Genomic DNA, 23,408 nt, shown 5'->3' with positions numbered 1-23,408 from the left:
AGAACACACGGTCAACTAATCGGAGTGGCATTTTTCAGACAATGCTCTTGATAGGTAAACATCAAACATCATTAACTTGATCAAATTTGGGGGGCAGTTATCTTATTGCACCACTGGCCATATTTGGTTTTGAGGACAGGAGTTCCAAATGCATATTAAAAGTTCTCCATTTCCTAGAAATAACTTGATTTAGGAAGAGGAGTTGGAGAGCAGAAACTATCACAGATAGGGAAAATCAGGCAAGCTCAATCCACACTGCATTTTCTTCTACCATTTGTCATTTTAGTTTTGTAGGTGTTTTTATCCATAGCTTATATGCTTGTAGAATTATGTTACTACTTTGTTGTACACAGCCTCAGGAAAGTTTTGAGTGATGTGATATAAATGCTGAAAATGAAATACAATAAATTAAAAATTAAATCCAGTCAGACCCCGCTGCATGGTTTTTTTCTCTTCTCCCGAAGTCTAAAATCCTGCACGGTTTACAAATAAAGCTGAAATCCCCAGTAAGCTGCATTTGTAGAATGAACTTGATTATTCACATTTCTTACCCTCTCATACATATACATTTCTCGGCAATGAGAAACACGAGAACGCTTGCCATGCTAAACGTCATGAGGAGAGCCAGCCATTTCTTACCGGAGGTGTGTCAATTCCACAAGGTAGATTTTTAAAAAGCAATGCATTTATCTTGAAATAAGTCACCTGGGAAGTGACCCTGTAATTCTAAGAAAAGGTGGATGTTTTCTTAGACCATTAATCCACTGCAATTACTTTCATTTCACAGCGCAAATATTAAGCGAGGGAATTTGAGAAAGAAACACAACGTTGTACCTACATTAGCCTGCGATTCATCATATCCATTAGTCTCTGCTAACTCCTTTGCATTTTTTTTTAACTGTGAAGACAAAAAAAGAAAGAAACCCCCCGCAATCTTTACTAGACTATTTCACATAGTTATTGTTGATTTATTTAAAGTACTACTTTTTATAAGGCTCCCAATGAACAAACCAGATGGAGCATAGAGTCCTAATGAGGTTTTGCTGAAACCAGTTTGAAACTTAACGCATTTAAAGCCTGATAGGTTGGCTTTAAAGAAGGGATGCAAATGTGAAGACGGGATCATTATTTTTTAAATAATAAGATTAGAAAGCAGTCTTGAGGCATAAGAAGTGTGTAAAATTGGCTTTCAGGAGTAATAAATGATTTCATTTCCCATTCTTGTTGCTATTAATTTGAAACTTTGCAGTGGTTGCAAGTTGCTGCCAGCTAAATAGCCGTCAACTAATGATTGCTTTGGAATGATGCTTTTTTTGAAGGCTTAAATGGGGAGAAATGCTTTGATAGGTTTCCTTCTCAGGGTAGCGTCTGGGAAAAATGCACAGCTCATTATATCTCAAGTGGTTCAAGCAGAAAACTCTTCTGTCAGTCTATGTGACTGCAGGGAGTCAGAGAGTTTGCGCAACCGCAGCCACGGAAGCCAGCCGCAAGTATTCCCTTCCCCACCATGATTCCGCCCATGCAAGGGTTAATAATTACCCTCAGCAGCGTAGCTACAGCAGGCCCTGGCTGGCAACAAACCTGGTGGCTCGGCGTCATAAGCCGTTCTGCAAATGCTCACAACACACCAGTAGCTTGCACAGGACACCTAACAAGCCACAGTGGCTTGGCAAAGGCCAGATGATGCGGCAAACCTGGATTCGCGTATCAGGGCTACGCCGCCGCGGGTTTCAGTGCAGGAGGTTGAATGTGACGTCCGAACCCAGCGTGGTTTTTCACCTTGCTGCGCCTCTTCATCGCCTCCCGGAGCAGTGCTGCTTCCTCAGCCCACTGGTGACTTTGCGCAAACGTAACTTTTGAGACAGGTTTCCTAGGAAAACTGTGCGCATGCATGTTGGGAGACGGCAGGAGGACTTAGGGGGAAGCGAACTGCAGCGTGAGGGAGACGGCTCAGTGGTCTGTTGAGGCCAACGCAGGTTCCCACGCACACCGCCAACGCACCGTGCCTTCTTTTCAGGGCAGCCTCCATATCTTGGATGCCTTCCTGCCACGCAGAGGCAACTGCTTGTGGGGACAGGATGGCTGCCAGGCCTTTCAGACAGGAGCCATGGAGCTGGGCAAGGGAGACGAGTATTTCCCCTAATTCACGTCTTGTTCTCAAGTCGCTATTTGCTTTCAAGGGAAAACACAGCAACCTGCAGGCCGGGACTGGAACCCTTTGTTGAAATTCAGCTCAACTGCCATTTAAATGGCTTAAATGCAATCCCATGCATGCTTACTCCAAAGCGACTCCCACTGTGCTCAGGGAAAAATGCCTCCGGCGTAACTTTATAAGCACTCTGCTCTTGATGTGCCTGAAGTGCCGTGATAACCATGTATAATACTTCGCATGTTTGTGGGCGCCAGTCCTCAAAGGGATTCATATGGACGATCCTGCAAAAGACACCTAATTCTGTCTCCGTTTAGAAATGTGTGGCAACTCATCTGAGCTTAGGGGTTTATGGAATTAAGAGGCATGGGCTGCCTCACCAAGCATTGCCCACTGAAGCCAGGAGAGAAAAACGATAAAGCCCCAAGAAAAACTGGACCATGGTAACCTATAAAAGAGCCATTTGCAAGGCAAAGGTTTAGGAATGTGCACAGCTCTGCATTTCAGGCTCAGAGGATACATGATGCAGAGTTCCATGAATCTTTCCTCTAAGTTTTGTCCAGATCCAAAGCAGAATGGAGCAAAGGAGGACTCAACAGGATCCGGCGGATTGACTCTCTCCCCATTCCCACTCATGTATGTTCACTTTCCAAGCCAGACTTCCCGTTTTCCACTCAGACTTCCCAAACAGTTGTTTTACTAGTGGGGCTACGACGCCAACCTCATCTTTGAACTGCTGCTCAAACTTCCCAAGATGCTTTTAGTTAAAGAAAGGAATCATGGCACTCTGACATCTTGTGGCATCATGCAACTGTCCAGAAACAAAATCTGGACTCTTGTGGAAATGAGCCGGGGAACAGATGCATCCCATCTTAAAGGTAAAGGTAAAAGTTTCCCCTTGACGTTACGTCCAGTCATGCCTGACTCTAGGGGGTGGTGCTCGTCTCCGTTTCCTGGCTGAAGGAGCCAGCGTTTGTCCGCAGTCTCCGTGGTTGTGTGGCCGGCATGACTAAACACCGAAGTGCAAGGAACACTGTTACCTTCCTACTGAAGTGGCACCTGTTTATCTACCCGCATTTGCATGCTTTCGAACTGCAGGGTTGGCAGGAGCTGGGACGGAGCAATGGAAGCTCACCCCATTGTGCTGATTTGAACCAGCGACCTTTTGATCTACCAGCCCAGCAGTTTAAGCTACTGCGCCACCTGCATCCCCATCTTAGGGGCTTATAAACACAGGTTCAGGGGAGTGGGGAAATGCCAGGGCACCACTCCCTTTCCGTTCTTCCACAATTGCGTCTTCAGATCATAAATACTGCCCGGTACATTCTGAGCATTTTATAAATACAGACAAATCCATAGTGAGATTAAACATGGAAGTATAGAGGCTTACATTGGAGAGAGAGATGATCATGGCCCATTTTCTGCTGAGAAGCCCCGCAAGGCACCAGGATCAAGGGCTGCCCCAGCCGTACTGCAAGGCGTTGGAGCGACCAGGGAAAGCAGGGTCGCACAACCGGAGTGCGAGTGAATGAGGAGGTGAGGCCGACAGGCCCGGCTTGGCTCTGGCTTTATTCTCTCCAAAACATGTGCACAGCTGAATCTGCGGCTACGCTGTACGACGCTTCCCCCTGGACCTGCCGGGGAGAGCCTCTCTAAACCTGCAGTGGCACAGTTTGCGGGGCACCTGGCCGAAGGCAAAGGTCTCCCAAAGTGTACAGCAGCTCAGTGAGAAGGAGCCGTCGACGGGTGTGATGCAGAGACCCTGTGAAGGCCCAAGCATGCCCACTCCACTCATTGCCACGGCGGGAGCCACTGCTTTGATCCGAAATGCTTTCCTGGAATGCTCCCGAACAATGCAATGTCCAGAGTGCGCGGAGGAACTAATGGCAAAGCCAGAGGAGGCGGAAGGAAAATGCTTGTTTTGTCCACAGCAGCAGATCCGTGAAGAAAACAAAGCAGGATTCGTTACGCAGGCCCCGTGCTCTTATCTGCTGGTGGAAAAGACGGAGCAGCATGTTCTGGAATGAGAGAGAGCCGCAATGGGGCCCGCGCTCTGGGCGCGCATGGGAAATGGCGCCCTTCCGAGCGTTCGGTAAGCTTCCCCAAGTGCCCACGTGGTGCCTTCCCCGCCTCATTAAGGCAAGTTACCAAACACAATCCCTTCAGGCAGCCGCTTAATCTCTTGATAATCAGGAATGAATTAACTTCAATTAGGCTTTGACATCGCAAAGCTGTATCAGTTGCAGTTAGAATTTCCACTGATCCACTTAAGGGTTCAAAATTCAGCCTGGGTCCCAGTTTAAACAAGACCAGAAGACGTTCAAGGAAGCTGGCCTGTTCTCCCAGGCGCAGCTTTCTTGCCTTCGCTACGGCTGATTCCAAAAGCAGGCTTGCCTTGAACACCAAATTAAATGGCAGAGGTGTAAACGAATAGCGTTGACCCTCTTGCCTGCTGCATGCCAAGGGGGAGGGTTCTAAAGGGGGGCGCCCCCCAAGACAGCAAATGCACCCAGAGGCGATCCAGGACCCCTGCGCAGCCAACCAGATGACCGAGAGGCACAGGCGCCCAGTGCTCCGCTCGTCTCTCAAACCACCTGGAACCTGAGCAAGCTGTGGATCGGTCTGGCCTGGGGTGCCCCTTCCTGCAAAGCCCTCTGCTTCACCCAGGGTGTGAAACAATGCCCTCCTGAATCACACGGGGCTGGAGAAAACGGAGTCCGACAGTTCTGTCAAACGTATAAAAGGTTTGCCTCCTGCTGCTGTTGGGTAAGCACACGGAAACGCTGGGGATCGTTTACTGTCACCATAATTCACTCTTTTGCATGTGTGCATCTATGTGAATGAGACAGGAAATGCTAAACTCATTTTCCCTGCTACTAGTCTTCAAAGGAATGGCTGTTTCATTTGATATATGTTTGCTTTTCTGGTATATTTAACTTTCCTCAACTCCATCTGTCTTCAGATAGAAAAATACCGAGGCATCCTGGTATCTGTGCGAGGGGAAATGTGCTACAAGAGATGAGATTAAAAATTTCCAGCTGCCAGAGAATCACAGTTCCATTATGCCTTGACAAGTGGCCGGTTCTCATGATCAGACACATCACGACACGGGGGCTTGTTTGGATGGGTGGTATGTGCTGGGCACCATTCCCCTAATTACCTGCCCTAATTACCTGTCCAAACCTGCAACATGGCTCGTTTGAAGGACAAACCACACTAGGTAACCCTACAACATCCCGTGGGCCATCTGTCTCAAACAAACCAGTCTGGATGACACAATAAGCTACTCCCAGGCAGATCGTTAGGGGAACGGATGCTGGCATTTGTGGGCACATGCTGCCAGTTCAAGCAAACCACCATACGTTAAGCCACGGTGGTGTCTTCCCACTCGCAACACGTCCCCGCAGTGGCTAGCCACGGTTTCCCTAGCTTCACCCACAGTCTTCTTAAACTATGTGGCAAATCAGTCGCATAGGCAGGTTCCCCTCATGCACAGGTCACAGGCAGCTGCCGGCAGAGCCAGTCGCTGCAAAGCGCAGTGCAGACGCGTAACACTCGCTCCCTGCCGCGGACGCACCTGCTCCTGAAGAATTTTCAGCATGGTTTGGGTGTGTGTGTGTTCCTCTTTTGCCTGCTCAAGTTCCGATTTCTTGTTGTTTAATTCTTCTTGGATTTTCAGCAGTTGCTGCATGAAAGAAAGGATGTTTCTGATTACTGATTTGGAGCTCCTGTGAATAAATACCCAGGATTGCAAAGTCCCATCAAGCAACATTTTTCAAGGTTGTTCCATTTTCTGTTTTTATTGCTTTGACTGTTATGTCTAAGCCGAACAAGACATAAATTGTATCCGTCTGCATTTTCTGCTGCTCAGCTAGGAAATGCATTTCTCTTAATGTAACAAATAGCTTAACCACACATTAAAACACACATTCCTGTCTGGATATACCATCTGCAGCAAAGCTGTCACATCGATCTGAACCAAAAGCTTTCTTTGTAGGAGACGCCCTGGTTTTAATAACACCGGGGTAAACATTTTCGCCCATAAATAATTTACGCACACAGCCCTTTGATATAATTAGTCACTGGCCCACAGCCATCTCATTTTCCACAAAGCCATAATCTGCAATGTCTTTCCGCTGAGTTGCCAAGAAGGAAAGAGGTGGGTTTTTCTTCTCAAGCCGACTGCAGGTCCGCTGATTAGATCAGTGAGACCAAACCCTGGGAAATCAATGCATCAGCAGAGAAAAGTGCTAATATGGGTGATTAAAAGACTGCGGCAGGATGATCAAAAGCTGGCCTTTATGGGCAAGGTCCTTGACATTTTCAAAAAGTTTTGATCTAATTCTGTCCAGTGTCCAAGAGAGAATGAAGAGAGGATGTTGGCTTTGATGCACTTTTTTTACCTTAGAAACAAATGTCCCAGAACGCAGTGAGGACAAGCCAAAGGGGCTTCCTCCATCCATGAGGATGACTTTGTTTTCATCACTGCATCTGCCAATAATGGAGCCAATAGCTGGACCAGTGAAACTGATCAAAATGTATGCATTTTTGAACCCAAGAGACAGGAGCAGGATCTTGGCCATGCAATACATGTGCTTATTTAAAACCACAAGATGTTCCAAAACGTGAGAAAGATCATTCTTGAGAAGAACGAACAAAGGGTCAAGAACGATCTAGAAGCCACACTTCTGGCTATGCAATCAAGCGCTAAACATGAGCCAGCCGTGTGATGCGGTGGTCAAGAGGGCGAACACCACCCTTGGCTGCATAGCCAGAAGTGTGGCTTCTAGATCGAGAGAGGTATTACTACCACTCTATACGACTCTGCTGCACCCACAACTGGAGTATTGTGCTCAGTTCTGGGCCCCTCATTACAGAAAGGATTTAGCCAGGTTAGAGTCAGTGCAGCGCAGGGCCACAGGGATGGTGGCCGGTTTGCAGGGGATGCCGTATGAGGCGAGACGGAGGGAACTGGGTCTCTTCAGCCTGGAGAAGAGGAGACTCAGAGGGGATCTGTTGGCGACATACAGGCATGTGAGGGGATGTCACACGGAGGTGGTAGAGACCTGTTCTCCCCTGCAGAGGAAGGCAGGATGCGCTCCAACGGAGCAAAGCTCAGGGAACCCAGGTTCCACTTAGATGCCAGGGAGCACTTCCTGACAGTCAGGACCCCAAGGGTGTGGAATGGGCTCCCACGGGAGGTGGTTGAGGCCCCATCGGTACGGGTGTTCAAGGACAGGCTGGACGTGCACATGGTGGGCATGTCGTGAGCGGAGCCGGCTGGAGTCGGGGGTCAGACTAGATGGCCCGGGAGGACCCTTCTGACTCGCTCTGTTTCTGTGTTTCTAAGGGACAAATCAGCTAAAGAATATAAGCAGGGATCTTTTCACAAAGCAAGACAAAAAGCTCCTCATGGCACGTTGTGTCCAGTCCCCGGATCATCCCTGCTGCCCTCCCCGGAACCCTTCCCAGCTTGTCTGCATCTTTCTTAAACTGCGGTGCCCAGATCTGGACGCAGGGCTCTGGGGTTGGGGGGGCTCTCCGGTGCTGAGTGAGTAGAGGGGAACTGGCACCTCACGTGACTTGGAAGGCAGCCTTCTCTTAATGCAGCCCAAAAGAGCATTTGCCTCTTTTACAGCCACATCAAGTTCTTAACTCATACTCAGCTTGTGAGCTAAAGCTGAATTCATTTTAGTGTTATTTAAATAAATAAACGTTATTTATACATTCATTTTTAAAAATGCATACCGCTTACTCTGCCAGATTTGCTCCCTGATCAGCTTGCTACTTGCAGTGTGGCTGCGCCAAGAATGCCCCAGGTGGTCCCTGCACTGGGTCCATTTCCTACATGGGAGTGGCACTCGGCATGCATCCCTGCTGCATTTCATTCTGCTGTTTTCAGCTGGGGTTCCAATTCTTCTGCCAGCTCTTTTATGACTCTCAGGCAAGTGTATTAGGCCCCGAAGATTTGAACTCCAGTTCAAAGTCCAGTTGGATGCTCCTTGACCATTTGCCTGTAGCCTTGGGCTGCCATCCTGCCCCATCTTCTGTTGTCTTCTGCCTCTTTTTCCTGTTGGAATGGTGTGCAGGTGTGCCTTTAGAATTCCCACCCATCTTAGACTCCTTTCCCCGTTCAAGTCACTTGCCATGGGGCTTTGCTTATCCTTGTTCTGAGTTTATTAAAATCAGCTTTCCTGAGAACCACCATTGGTGCTTGGCTACCTTTGGCTCTGGCTTCCTTCCGAATCGAGGATTCCATATGGCCGGGTCCCTTTTTCCCAGAGTTCCCACAGCTGCCCCTTCATCCGCTAGGCCTTCCCTGTTGGTTAGACTCAAGTCAAGGATCTCCATTCCTCCAGTTCCTTCCGCCACTTTCTATAGGAGGAGGTTATCACCAACACATGTAAAGACTCTCTTGTAGGGACGATGTTGGCAAAATTTGCCTCCCAACAGAAGTCCCCATAATGATGACACCGTGCTTTCTTGAAACACTGGCAATTTGCTTTTCAAAAGTGTCCTGCTCCTCTTCTCCTTGGAGGGCAGTTGGTGGTATGTTCCATCCACTGTGTTCCTTTTATTCCTTGCTCCATTTATGTTGACCCAGATGCTCTCGATGGGGCTACTAAGCTCATCCTCTGGTATTTATGTGCAGAACTGGTATCTTTAACACATAGCATGACTCCACCTCCCTTTCTGTTCCTTCTGCTCTCTTGAGGATGTTCTGTCCTTCAGAGGTTGAATTCCAGTCATGGGAGTCGTCCCACCAAGCTTCAGTTATACCTATAAGGTCACGTTCACCCTCTTGCATTAAGAGTTTGAGTTCGTGCTGTTTGGTTCCCATAATCTGGGCATCGCTAAGCAGATGCTGAAGATGATATGAGTCTAGCTTCTTCCTACATTTTTTGGAAGGCAGAGCTGCTCCCTCTGTCACGGTGCACAAGCCTTTGTCTGTTGTCACACCCAGGGGTGCTTCTCCCACCCTTGCAGGAGTCAGTTTAAGCCCCCCGATAAACGTCTCCATGCTGTGGCCAAGCACCTTCTTTCCAGTCCTAGTAAGGTGCAGCCCATCCCTCATCAGCCGTCCATCTCCCAGGAAATGGTCCATGGTTCCCGAATCCACACCTTTCATGTCAGCGCCACCTTTGCAGCCAAGCACTCACCTGCACTACTCTTCTTTCCCTGCCTGTTCCTCTTCCAAGAACTGGAAGGAATGAAGAGAAAACTCTCTGGGCCCCCAGAGTTCTTGACTTTCCTCCCTAACGCTTCACCATAAGCCTAGTCTGGAGGGTGTGTGATCTGCCAAACACCCTCTAGTCTGGCCACCCCGACCTAGAAAATAATTTGAGATTAACGCTCTCTGATTTGTTTGGAAATGGGCGACATTCCATTATTTGTAAAAATTCATGTAGCTTGCAGACCTTGAGGGAAGAGCATCTACAGTGATACAGTCCATGGAAACGTGCAAATGTTCACACTTCACAAAAGCATTACAAACACATTTGGGAAATAATTTGAATTGAATCATCCGCTATTGTTTACGTTACTTTTAGCAACAAAATGAAAAAAATATTCTGTGGCTTCAAAGTCTGATTCGTGTCTTGATCATTTAAAGCAACTCAGTAATGCACAGACTGCAGCTTCAAACAGCCAAACACATGCATAAGCTCATCGTGAAGCATTTATTCCAGGGTGATTCAAATGACTGACGCTCCCCTTTCACGGCTGCGGTGTCAGGATTCATTTTGGGAATGATGGGTGCAGAGGTGGCAGCCTGACAAGGCCCCTGACGCTCGCTGGGGAACGCGCCAGTTCCGTACCTTTGATCTGCCGGTCTAGCCCACACTCCCTTTCACTGGCTGTTCTGCATTTTGCTCTGCCTGTTTCAGCCTGGAGAATTATTCAAACCCTAAAAGCCTTCTTGCTTTGCATATTCGCCCACAAATTGACCCAAGAGCAGATGCCAGCTTGAAAGGCTGCAGTATCTTCGTGCAGAGGGGCTGCAAAGCTATTAATGCTGTATTAATGCAAAACCGGCAGGATTAATGCTGTGCCGTACCTATAAAATTCATACCGCCTCATAACACGTCAAAATTATGTTGTTTCCTATACTGAAGTAGGAGAGCAACCCGCACAATCTTTGAGGGAAAGGACAGCACTAAGTGGGCGGGTGATTTTCTGCTTGACAGGAGAGCTTGTGCTATTAATTCTTCTCCAGTGTCCATCAAGCTCCAGTTTAAACCAGCAGGCCCAGCCAGGGTTTCCCCAGTTGGCCTAGCGGTCCCACCCTCATCTGCACAAAGCTCTGAGCTAGGAGGCAGCACACCTGTGCTTCCGGCTGCCACCTGGGCTGCACCTCCTTTAAAGGAGAAGTTGGACTGCCACCCAAGGAGAGCCATGGTCCAGGCATAAGGGGGGCACACGGGGGGGGGCAACCATGGCTGAGGAAGGCCGGACTGAAAAGGACCCCAACGAGGGCTGAATCGACCGAGATCATTTCGGATGCATTAGCAAGACCTTCAAGGCTGGGCCTGGTATAAATAGCTGGAGCTTGGCCTTCTGCTGTTGGCTAACCAACAGAGCAGGACCTTCTGATCTTCACCCACTGACAACAGTTCACGTGAACCCCAAGACGAGAAGATGCCCTTCCAACACCGTTGCGGGCATGGCCTGTGTGGTCCTGCAGGCTTCCATAAGAAAACCCATCATGGCAGCAACCAGCTCCAAGGCCATGAGAACCTCGCTGGGGGAGGCCAAAGGCCCACCCAGCCGAGCAGCCCGTGAACAGGACAGCGACTGGCATTCAACAGTGCTGCGCTTCACACGGAAGTCCTACTTAGCTGGCAGGACTAATCAACACCAGCGGGTTTATCTTTCATCCATTTGTCTAATTGGCCTGGTTACCTGAGCAATTCAGCACTCTCCTGAGATAGACAGGTTTTCATATCACGCAGCGCAACATACGGAGGTCTGGAATAATAGGAGCCCAACTTGCTAGCGATGGAAATGTGCATAAATAACCCAACACTCACGAGAACAGCCACATCACCAAGGAAACGACATGAAAGACAATTCAAAGAAGTCAGTTTTATGTCCTTTAGAGATTTCTTATAATGAGGTTAGGTAAACTGCAGCATGTGTGGATATTTGTGCATTGCCTGTCCTAATAGAATAAAGGGTGTGGGACTGAAGATGGGGAAAGACGCCTCCCGAACGCACAGCACGTGCCTGGCGTTGATGGCATGAGACGATCCCTGCGGGTTAGCCCAAGCATGCAGCCTTGGAGAAGCAAACACGCAGGAGAGGGACACAAAAACACCCTCCGACAGATGGGCGTTTCCATCCATGCTACTTCCAGTCCTGGATTTCGCGCATAGCGGTTATGCCAGCCACAATGCACAGAGTCTTTCTCCATGGATTTATCTGGTCTCCTTCTGAAGACACCCAAGTTGGTGGGCTTCCATGACACCTTGTGGACGTGCACTCCGTTGTTTACGCACTTCTTGGTGAAGAAGTCCAACCTTTGTTTGTCCGGATTCATGGCTGCCGGTGACGTGGGCCTGTGAATGAGGAAGAGGAGGGCTGATTGGCCCCCGGTTTCCAGTGTGGACCAAAGAAGACAGGGCCCCCTCAGTCGGGCGTGCAAGTGACTGGCCCCCAAGAGCAAGCTCCACCTTAGAGCTGGGCGTTAGTACCTTGAAACTGGAAGGACGGAGGGAGATTCACTGAAATCAACTTCTTACCAACAAGTCACACTTCCTCAATGTCTCGTATTTGAACGATTCTTATTCTTTTAGCTGTCGACTTCCGCAATGCACTTCATCTGTACTTTTCAGCCAGATTGGATTGCATCAACTTAATTATGCTTTTAGCTAATAACCCATTATCCAAGCCGGCCTGGAAGGGAAGAGAGAAATGCAGCCCGGACATTTTGACCCCAGGTTCTTGGACCGTGCATATGAGAGAAGACACTTTCTCGGTCCAGTTTCTCTCCACTATGCAGAACGTTATAATGACATCCTCTGCTTTGCAGAATAAATGGTCTTTCCACTCTTTGGCTGGCTCGTGGGGCTTTTAATGGAACGAAGGTTGTGACCTGACTGATGCAGCGACTGTTGGCACGGGCCAAACACGCTGCCGCGGTGACACTGGGGTCTTCCCATAAACCCAGCTGCATTTGTCAGGGTGAACTCTGTCCTGGCTGGCGGCAAAGCGTCGGTGAACCATCCACTAACAGCGGTGCGCATAAACAATCCGGCGTGCGGCAGAGAGCCATGCGAGCACCGAAGCTTTCCCCCTGCCTCGGTTTGATTAATTTGTATTTCTTTGGGAAACCAACTCCAGCGCAGACGGAACAGCTGGCTCCACGTGCCGTGACAAGCAGCCCCTTTGCGTCGCCATTTTGGTGGATTCTGCATTGCGCTGCTTCCACCTCCCCACTCGGCCCTGCCCCGGCCGGCCAGTGCCCCGGAAACGCCACCCGGGGCCCCTGCCTCTTCCTCGCTGCTCCGAACAGTTTCCAGCACCCTCCCTTGCCGGCCCGCCTGCTTTCTTCCCACTCCCCACAGCTGAATCGGCTGCTGAATGTGCGGAGGAACCGCCCTCGTCCCGGTAAGCTTCCCCACGTCCCTCACTGAAGATCTTGGCTTTGCCTTGCCCAGCAGCCACAGCCACATCCTCCCCCCGGGTCACTGTGTGGGTGAGCCCACCACATGCCACGGACAGGATCCCGTCCGTGGCATGGCCAAAGGAGCGGCCGTTCCCCTTTCCCGCCTTTGGCACCTTTCTTTTCCAGGGATGTTGAAGCCCTTTGTCCCTGGTGGCTGCATGCAAAGTAGCCAGCATGAAGTCGCGGCTTATCCCTCCCGAGATGACCGGAATGGGTAAGGAAACGGGCGGGCAATGCGACGCTTACACAACAGCCGTGAGTGTGTGCTTGTGCACCTCCAGACTGACAAGAGCAAAACAAAGGCAAACGTGCCGCTCGCCCCAGGGCGAAAGACGGCAAATGGAAATGGGCAGAGATCTGAGCGTGAGGGGAGACATGTTCTGCTGCAAAGGATGCTGGGAAACACACTGCAGCAGGCTGGAAAATGCAGGGGTGAGAAAGGGGAGAACGAGTCATCGTGAGCCAAACGGCTTGCTGGCCACAGAGGGCAACCAACAAGCCACCGTGGCTTATTCGCAGGGTGGCTTAGCAAGATGGGTGAACCTGCCCATTCCGCAGAAGCAGGAGGAGAGGAGCTGCGATTCACCCGAGCCTCCCGTTTGCGCGCTTGCTGGAGGACGGGCACTCTGGGGCCGGCTCCATCAATTCAGCTGAAACGGAGCTGGCAAAAGAAAGGCAGTGCCTGGGCCATTCGTGGGGCTCACGCCTGAGCTGCAGCAATGGCAGAGGCTGGCGGGGCCTCCGAGTGACCCTGCCCGGCAGCAGACGCCGGCCACGCTGCTTTGCCTGTACTGCAAGCGTGTTTAGCCCATGCAGCTACACGGAGGGGGAAAGCTCCGCTTGACTGCTCAAAACCCCAGCAAAGCCAAGGGACTGGGCTGTGGCTGCAGGGGGGCAGAGGCGGCAGAGCCGGCCGAATCAGCCGGGCAAGGAGATCCTTCCGCAGGGGACGCTCAGCCTCATGCTGCTTCCTTGTGAGGGCTCCACAAGCTGCAGGGAGAGAGGCAGTGAGGAAGGCTGTGGAGAGGGACGGGCCCGAGACTCGGGGGGCCAAACCAACTTGCTGAAGAAAGCGGGAGACAGAAGGAAAAGCTCAGGCAGAAGGGATGGGATTACCTGCAAAATGGCCACGATCCATCCTTTATCGAGGAATCCCCTAAATTATGAAGGCATCCTCTATTTGAAGGGCTGCCCAGGCCAAGGTCAATTTAAAGATCACGGATCACCTGGTCTTTCACCTTAGTATACGTGTTATCTCTCTGTGTGAATTATAATCATTTTCTAAATTTGCAAAGGGGTGAAGCGTGTCCTCTCTTTGGCAGTCCCCAGGCAGCCATCCTGGATGGCTGGGCAAGAGGGAGGCTGGTGGAAGAGGATTATGAAGCAGGCAAGGAGGCTAAATGTCATACTTGGGCCTGAAGGTATCGGTCCAATCTTTGTGATCTCAGCTGGCATGACAACGATGATGCTCTCTGTGAAAGCAAGGTGACCACCAGGTGTGAGGAAAGGTTGTACCATCAAGCATGCCTCTCTCTTTCTGTGTGCGCAAGTTTAAGGCTTCTCAACAGAGCTTTTTCTTCTTCCCACATATGGTCAAAAGCAAGCCCAGTTTCCCCAAGCTGATTTTGTTTTCTCTCTTGAATTTGCAGCCAGAGATCTTAGCACAGATAAGCTTGCAGACAGACCATTGTTCTGAACAGTTCTGGGAACCGTGATCTTTTGGGGATTTGCAAAGACATCTGGTAGCCATTAAAAGAGACTTAAGCGTCAACCGCATATATATGTATTTTATCAGTTTTAGTCAAAGGCCTTGAGATGTTATCTATAAATTTTCCAACATACTAGAGAACACAGATTAAAAATAGATGCTAAAAGATTAGACATCCAAAACCCAAGTAGGTGAATTCGTGTTCCGTGGATGGCAACATCATGAAAACAGATTTGTCTGAATGTTAGCCTTCTTTGTGTAAAATCAATCTGATAATATATATCCATTTCAGAAAGCAGATCTTTCCAAATGGATACGACATGTGAGTAAATGGCTTGCACAGCATCAAAAGGCAGTTTCCAGCAAAGCTAATACGGGATTATTGGGACTTCTTTTTTGGATCTCCTCTGAACAAGGATGGGGTGGGAAGATTCTCATGTTTGATTTATTGATCCTTTCTCTGCAGAAGCTGTAGATGCTGGGAGGGTGGGGAGCTTGTCTCCAGCTTAGTTCTCCCAAATTTCAACTTAGTGTGCCTTATGGGAATCCATCCTTATTTACAGAGGCCTCCAGCCAGCTGGCTGGAAAAAAGAAGCCATTACTTTGGTGAAGCGCCATGAGTGGAGTGAGGGGGAAAGGACGCTGAGGGGCTTCTTGAGCAGCCGGGGTGGCCAGAGATGGAGCCTTGGGTGTAGTTTGGTGCCTGAGCGCTAAAAAGTGACTTGTGCAAGAGTCACAGCCTTTCACCTTGAGCTTTGACCTCTTTTCCGAAGCTACAACCATGCAACTTCTGGTCCTCTTAGCAACCTCTTGGATTGGCTTCCCTTTATAAAGGGAATGGAAACAAAGCCCTTTGATGGAAAGAACTGGGCATGTTTAGAGAGGAGAAGGCTGAGGGGAGGCAGGAGAGCGCCTCGCAAGTTCTCGAAGGGTTGCCACTAAGAGGAAGGCCATGATCTCCTCTTGATCATCCCAGGGGCAGGATGGAGTAACAGACGCAAGGTGCAGCGAGCCAGGCTCCAGCTGAACGCTGGGAAGCACCTGCTGACCGTTAGAGCAGGACGGCACTGGCACCGGTGGCCCAGGGAGGTGGCGGGCTCTCCCACACCGGAGGCACGCAGGGTGCCTCTGAGAGGGACGGTGGCGCTTGGAGACCTGCCCTGGGCACGGGACTGGACCCAGTGGCCCTCTGGCCCTTCCAACTCTACTATTCTGTGATTCTATGATTGTATGACAACAACAACTTCCATGACGTGTTCTCCTGTTCCCCTCTCCTTGCCTCCCCATAGTTTCAACCCTTTCTCTGCCCAGAGACAGTTGCCTGGGCAATCTCCTTGCTTTTCTGAGAGGCCTGCATGCAGACAATCTAATCGTGTGGAGAACAGCAGCCACATTTTCCAACACGGACTTGACAAAAGCGCCGTCAGGCTTGGCTTGGATGTGAATGGTCCTGATTTAAATGCGAGGAGGATGGAATGCCTGTCTTTTTTTAAGGCTGAGGGAATATAAGTCTTGAAAGAGTCTTTCAAAGCTAAAATGCCATAGTTTATAATTCAATTCCATCTTAAGATCAGGTAAAGTGTATCTCATTTGTTACCATGGATACAGGACATTATTTCCATTTGTTTGTTAGAGACCTCATACTGGGTATGAAATTAAACTGTAACATAGCTTTATGGGGGGAATTATCTCAAAAATGTGTAAGTGCCGTGTCTGAACTGCCATTACGCTGAATGGATTTTTATCTTCACACAATAATGACAGCTATTGCCATCCATAAGGTGCTGGTATCTAGAAGTGAAAAAAATAATAATTCAGTTTCTGATTTCCCAGTCCAGGAAATATGGAGGAGAACTGGAAAAAAAGAAGGCAAAGAAATGGTAGTAGTAACCTGCAAATAAATCATGCTGTATTATTTACCTCCTTCTTCAAAAGAGAAACTCCATCTACTTTTTCTGGAAGATGTTTTCCTCCATGGCAGGCTTTTCCTGAAGTTCAGTTCATTGCTCAAGACATGTGCAGTCCCTCCCAGCACTTGGAGAGAAATTAAAACTCTTTTCCTTTACAGCTATCTGCACAGCACTTTGGTTGTGAGGAAATCGCATTTCCCCATACCCCAACGTTATTATTTGATTGCTGGGAAAACGCAATTCTCCCTCAACTGGCCTGTCTTTGGCAGCACAACACCCGACAGAAGAATGCCACAGAGGTTCTCAGAAGCAGCCATGGGCTGGCATGACCAGCGACCGGCACCGTGTTCTCCGGTGCTCAGTCGTTTCACTCCGGGTGTGCAGATTCTTTAAAAAGCGTCACTTATTTTTCTGATTTCAGGGTCTTGGTGCTCCTCTGGTGTCTCTCTGGGGGTAACATCCATGACGTTTGCAAAGCGGGTGAGCTTGTGTGTGGAGGTGGACAGAAAGATAAATAGCTGCAAGGTTGCTCTCTTCCTTGAAATATTGCCCGGAGATTTCATTAAGCTGCTTCCCACCCACCTTTGTAAATTAACTTTGCATGCACACATCCCCCTGATAAAAAGGCATCTCTCCTGACCTGAAACAAATAACCATGCAAAACATTTTCTTACCCTGAGCCATTCCTGCCCTCTGCCCACCCACATGGCAACAAGGACACACATCTCGGCTGGGTCCATGCACCACGATCACGCTTCCGCAAGCTGGAGCACGGGAGGCTAAGTGGTGAGGAGGGAACCTCAGGCAGGCAGGTGCTTTTCCATTTGTTGGATACGAAGCATGTGACCACGAGTGTGCCCAGCTCATTGCTCCAAGAGGAGGGGCACCAATAGCTGCTCTCATTGACACCACGCCCCCCAGAATGCCTGACTCTGTGGGAGGACTTAAAAAATGCAGACATGTCCGGGGACCACCAGGGCTCAAAGTTCTAGTCCATATGCACTTTTAATAGTTAATAGTCATAACCTCAAGGGGCCCGTTTGAAAAGGGCCACTTCCCATGCATACTTCCCCTTTCCAGCTCTTCCTCTCGCAACTGCATTTGCGTGTGACACAAGATCACACCTGCAGCACAGTGGAAACTATGCTAATATTCCTTTGCATCCAATACTGCCGCTGCGCTGTTAGGAATGGAATGGGTTCAGTACATGCCCATATTGATATTAAACCCACTTTGCCCCTTTAATAATGAACACTGTTTACTGATTAATTGCATATAGAGCTTTTCTATAACCAGTGTTTTTCAAGACATCGGAGGAGGAGGAGGAGAAAATATCACCATAAGCACACATTAAAAGCATTGCACTTTTTGAAAAATTAAAAGTCATGTCTCAATCCCTTCCTAAACACATGAGGAGTGGGAACCGGGCGTAACTCCAAGGGAAGCACATTCCAGGTTTGTCGTTCAGCTTGCTGCACCCTGTGAAGCCAGCAAGCTCCCATGCTTGCACGACTGGCGAGCAAAGACTCTCCCCAGTCTGGCTCTCCAGGACCCTTTAACTGGAGGAACCAGGCCTCCACCTTTGAGAGAACACATGCTCTCCCGAGCTCTGCCTCCTCCTCCTCAGTGGGGCCACGCTCCACAAAAGCCATCCCACCTCTTCCTCCCAGAATCTCACCGTGGGAGGCCTGCTCGGCTCGGCTCGGCCTTTGCGACAGACCCCCAGCCTCGGAGGCCGAGTCCAGCACCCACCCCGCGATGCGCCCGGCGTACCTGCTGCATGCCCTGTAGCGTCTGCTGCAAGAACTGCAGCTGCTGGTCCTTCTTCAGGTTCTCCTCTGCGTGGAACAGCTGCCCCTTCTCCTGCTTGAGGAGCTCCACCTCGTTGCGGTAGGCGTCCAGCTGCCACCGCAGGCTGTCGTTCTGCTCCTTCAGGGCGTAGGCTTGGGCAGCAAGTGCTGAGGGGGAAGAGAAAGAGGATCGCTGTCGCGGGTGGAGCGGAGCCCCACGCCCGTTTTGGCGGGACGGGAGAAGCACCGTGGGCTCGCAGCTGTACTCACTGGACAAACGAAAGCGGGCAAGACTTCTCCTACAGGGTGAGGGGGACGTTCCACGGAAGCACCTGAAGATGGCCCCTGCACATGCACAGACGCTCCTTTGCTTGATGTGGTGGGCCCCTCCTGGCCCACAGGCCACATGTAGCCCCAAACTCCCCCCTCCCCCCCCAAAAAAACCTTGGGAGAAGGCAACGGGAAATATCTGAGCGGCAAACCACTATGGGAGCTTGGTAAGGACAAGATTAGCTGGTTTGTGAGCCATTTTGGTTTGGTTTTTGTTGCAGTGGAGCTGGTTGTGAGGGACAGCAGCTCATGGACCATGCAAGGCTGCCCGCAGAACATCTCTTGTGAGCCAGTTTTTGGCACCATATAAGCAAACGTGGTGTCTTGTGACAGAGGTTACCGTTTGTGTTAACCATAATTGAGAGCCCAAATCCAGAGCTGAGCTTCATGGGGTAAACCATGAGTTTTAGTGCTACTTTTCTGCTTTTATTTTTGCTCCGTAAATCCACTCCTATTTCTGTGGTTCAGAAGCCCCATAGATGGAGAGAGGAGCACAATTACAGTTTGTCGGTTCAAAGATACTGCCAGATCACGGTTAATATAAGCCATAGTTTATAAACTAACTTTCAAGTTTCCTTCACTATGTTTAAGGTGATGCCTGAATTCAGTCTGGGCTTTCTGAGGACAAAGGACAAAGTTAGCCAAACTACCAGGTATGTCTCAAGCGCGTGATTTACTGAGGCAGGGAAATTAATTCCTAGGGGAAGCAGTGGATATAATCTGAAGAAAAATGCCTTCAAGTAAACCTGTTCTGTCGGGCAAACAGAATCCAATCTTTGGAGAATTGCTTCAGTCAGACATAATAGCTTACTCCGTATCTCTGAAGCAAGACCTCAAGAGCTGGGCAGTTCTGTGCTAATTTGGACAAGAAGGATGTTCCTGTCACACCTGAAATGAAACTACAAAGCCCATTCCTTTTTCTTTGGGCAGATGAGCTCCATGAAAGCAAACAAACATGTGAAGAGGCTCCAGGCCTGCACACACTTCTTCCTACCGAATCTGCCACCAGTTATAGCTTTTTAATACTACCTTGACCTTAAAGGGGGGGGGGGGGAGAAAAACTTCCTCCCACCAATACCTTCAGAAGAGGAAGAAATTCTTCCTAATCCTCATTACTGAAGCATCAGATTATTAAAGGAATCAGAAAATGCCCTTTAGAAGCTTATCTGAAACAAATAAAAGCAGACAAGATCCTTTGTTCTTAAGCCTGTGTTAGAGCTTTGGTCCTCCACTGGGGAGCAGTGATATTTTGAACTCTGCCTTAAAGGTTATCGTACAGCCCTTTGGTCCCTAAAGTTTGTCGAGTTATGTAAACAACCGTCTTCAAGAGACTTGTGTCTCTCAGTGATCTGTCTGAACAAAAACATGTTCCAAAATGACATTGCTTCATACTTTCCTTGGGTTCTGTCACTGGGGATATTGGAAGAGTACAATTAATACCACTTCAATTTTGCAGATAAATGTATTTTTCTTGACGTTTAAAGTTGATAAAATATTTAAACATCTCCAAGGCCTAATGAAAGGGGGTTTGAAATCAAAGCAAGAAAGTGCGTAAGAGGAAATCTACTTTGATTTTTCTCCCACTTCTCATTTGCTAAGATCATCCGAGCAATGTGATGTCTGAAGTTTTTCTGCATGTGAGGTTCAGGATTTATACATGGAAAAATTATTTCAAATGTACAGCGCAATTATTATGTATCATTTGCTAAGCCTTCCTTATGCTAACAGAATTGCAAAATTAAATTGCATTGACAGCAACATTCTATTCCCTGCTATAAGCCCCATTCACTTCATCGATCTTTACTCTCAGGAAAGTAAGTACAGGATTGCCGCTTAAATGTTGGCCCTGAAGCACAGAGTTATTTCTGAAGGGAAAAAGCTCAGGTTCCTCCTTGGGTCGTTAAATTTATCTGGGGAACAATGTGAAGACCAAGACTGAGCTGCCATTGTTGTTTTGATCTTGCGCCTTCCAATTCAGGCAACTGCACAAGAGCACAATCTTCAAACCCTATATGCACAGATGTGATTCCCCGAATAGACATTAACAGACATTGATTTTAATGGAATATTTCTTTTCTAGCAGGAGCCACACAGCTAGATCAATACTTCTGTCCTCTTTATGCTACCCTCTGCCCTGCTCAAGCTTAACAATTTTATCTAGCTAAGGTATTCCCAAAGATGAAATCTAAGACTGGCCACATAGATGTCCAACTCCCCTTCCTCTCAGCCTTTGGGTTATGCTTAGATTAAGAGATGGTGGAACGGAATAAAAATGATAGAAAATGCAAATGTTTGGAAAAATGTTGGTGCTACAGAACCATTACTGCATTAGTGGCATTGAAAGGCACTTAAGTCATTTCCTTAGGAAGCCTCATTTGGCCCCTTTTCAATTTGGAATGGCAGTTTTATTATCATAACTGATAGCAGGTGTTTGTGCAGAAATCGATTAGTATGCAGAGATGGAAATTACATTTAGCAAATGAATTGCACTGTCTGCAGTATAGGCTGAAATTTGTGCAGCAAAATACAGGAAGCAATAAAGCAACAGTATTTAAATAAATTATTTGAGCATAAATACAGACACAGGATGGAAAGGATGTTATCTACCATTTTAGGACATCATTATAGCCCTACAGACAAACTTTCTCCTTGATTCTTTCTTTCTTGCATTCAGCAACAAAAAGGATTGCAAACATTTTAGCGAACTTGTTCTGTGATTTTGATAAAATCATCTGAACCAACTGTAATTAATTCATTACCACAACCTGTATTAGAAGCATCTGTAACTAAGGGCACAAGATTGATCCACACAACAGGTTGTATAATTCTCATGTTCCACATCATGGCATGTTTGGTTCTTATTTGACAGAAGCAATACAGCCCAATTATAGGGAGCATGAGCTTCAAAAATGATCTGAACATAATTTTCAGGGAAGCACGCATTTCTCTACACAAAGCAAAATACTTATCAACTTAAAAATTTGTTCACCTACTGGTGAATTGGAAAGGCTAACAAGTTATGGAAGGGAAGACTAAAAATACTAAATGCATTAACTTAGAGGGAAGAAGATCACAGGAAGAACGCACACAATAATTTTTCAGATATTATTTCCCATAACCACTGGAAAACAGACCAGGAGAAAATGACCACAAAGCACTAAAACATCCATAATAATGTGGTTGTGCTCTCCAGGTAGGGATGGCGTTCGAAGTGCAGATGCTTATACAGGCATTAACCTTTGCACTTCCAGCCTTGAATGAAGCCATTTTGCCTGGTCCTAGAAGACATTCCTTGCGCCTGGCTGCCCTGTCTCTCTGCTTTGATCAAGCCCCTTCAGTCCACCTGCCCGGTCCGTCCATTATGCATGTCTTTCATGGACAAGTAATGGGGCGTTAAGCTTCACCAACAGCCATACAAAATGTTTTTCTACACTAGACTAAACTACCAGGGAGGATGCTCCCTCCTCGTCTCTGATTTGTCTATACTACTCTTGATATGAGTAAGAGAGACCCCATTGTCCAATGGGAGGCTTATGATTCACAGACTGGCAGCCCAGATCCAGCCCCTGGTTTTTCCATGCAAGAACAGGTCTGTGAACAAGACTAGGAAAAGATCCCCACTTCTGATGTGGCAGCGCTGCTGCCAGCCAACACAAACGGCAATGGACCGGATGAATCCATGCTTTGGATGAGCACCACTGCACCTCCCTATGTTCCGGAGCAAACGTCTCAGCCCATATTTACACAGAAACTATTCTTCCCGTGTTCAGAAGAGCTCATTCCCAAATAAAATTAGCGTGGGAGCATAGGTACAGGGGCACAGCCAAGGTATTTCAAAAATGGTTCCTCCCCGCTGTCCCCCTTGATCGATCACAGGTGTTTCTTTCCGAGGACCTAAATTTGAGAAGGATTTGAATGAAAGGGGCACAGGGAGTCCGAATCCCAGATTCTGGGCATGGAACGATTCGTGAGATTGCAGAGAGGCCATCCGGACTGAGCTTTGGTGGCTCCCCATAAATACTTGTGCCTGGGCATTAGAACCTATGAAGCTGCCACCGGAACAACAGTAAGATGATGTCCGTAAGTGGAGACCATCAATGCAGAAGCAGCCTAAGCACACAGAGCACGGGAAAAGGGCCAAGAGGAAATGTTCGGAAGTCGGCACACATCAATATTTATGGTGACTGCAGAGTTGACATTGCGGTATACAGTGGCAATCCAGTATTGCAATGCCATGCAATATGGTGTCAGAAGGTTGCAATCCACCTGCAATGCCAAGATGAATGCTGCATGAAACCCCACAGGTCAGAGGTGTCCTCTCCAGGTGAAAACGCTTTATAGAAGGTAATAGAGAGAGACTGGAACTAAAAAAACCAGGAAGGCACTCTGAAATCCTTGGTTGTAGCTATAGCAATTTGTAAATTAAGGATTCATTTTCATCAGTTTTATTCTGAATGGGCATTTCTGCCCTGCACAGAACGCTGAGCACTCTGGCAAATCTGAAGCCAAACCTGGTGCTGCTAAGTCCAGCAGGTGGAGTTCACCTTCAAAGAGCTCCACAGGCACCCTGCCCGCCCATTCTTTGCTCCACTCTGTGCACTTTCCTCTTTTGACTGTAACGCGGGATCTGGGCAATCATTCTTGTGAGGGAGAAATGAATTCATGGGATTGACGAATAAGGATTACCGTATTCATGATGCTCGTTCAGGGAAGGCTTCATTTGCCCAAAACACTTGGGCAATAAGTACCCCACATAACTTGAGGTGTTCTTCATTTCAGCAGCCAGTTTAGGTGGGAAAAGTCATTTTGTTATTGTTCTTCTTAAACAAAACTACACTGCAAATCACTCCAAGAT

At 48.3% G+C, this 23,408-nt stretch overlaps 1 protein-coding gene across 1 annotated transcript in view; it reads right to left on the bottom strand.

The window, feature by feature from the left end:
* The window catches only part of ENOX1 (ecto-NOX disulfide-thiol exchanger 1), a 107,341-nt gene that overhangs the window by 15,814 nt on the left and 68,119 nt on the right, over nucleotides 1-23,408 (bottom strand). Inside the window, exons 9-11 of the mRNA XM_044448243.1 lie at nucleotides 18,207-18,391; nucleotides 5,727-5,834; nucleotides 839-898 (exon numbers count right to left, since the gene is read on the bottom strand). Coding sequence (XP_044304178.1) covers nucleotides 839-898; nucleotides 5,727-5,834; nucleotides 18,207-18,391 — 353 coding nt within the window. The remainder of the gene's footprint in view (nucleotides 1-838; nucleotides 899-5,726; nucleotides 5,835-18,206; nucleotides 18,392-23,408) is intronic.

This window comes from Varanus komodoensis, unplaced genomic scaffold (genome assembly GCF_004798865.1).
Source record: "Varanus komodoensis strain SLA01 unplaced genomic scaffold, ASM479886v1 scaffold54, whole genome shotgun sequence".
Lineage (NCBI taxonomy): Eukaryota > Metazoa > Chordata > Lepidosauria > Squamata > Varanidae > Varanus > Varanus komodoensis.
The sequence above is the reverse complement of the archived record's forward strand: the minus strand, read 5'-3'. Positions and strand labels throughout refer to the sequence as shown.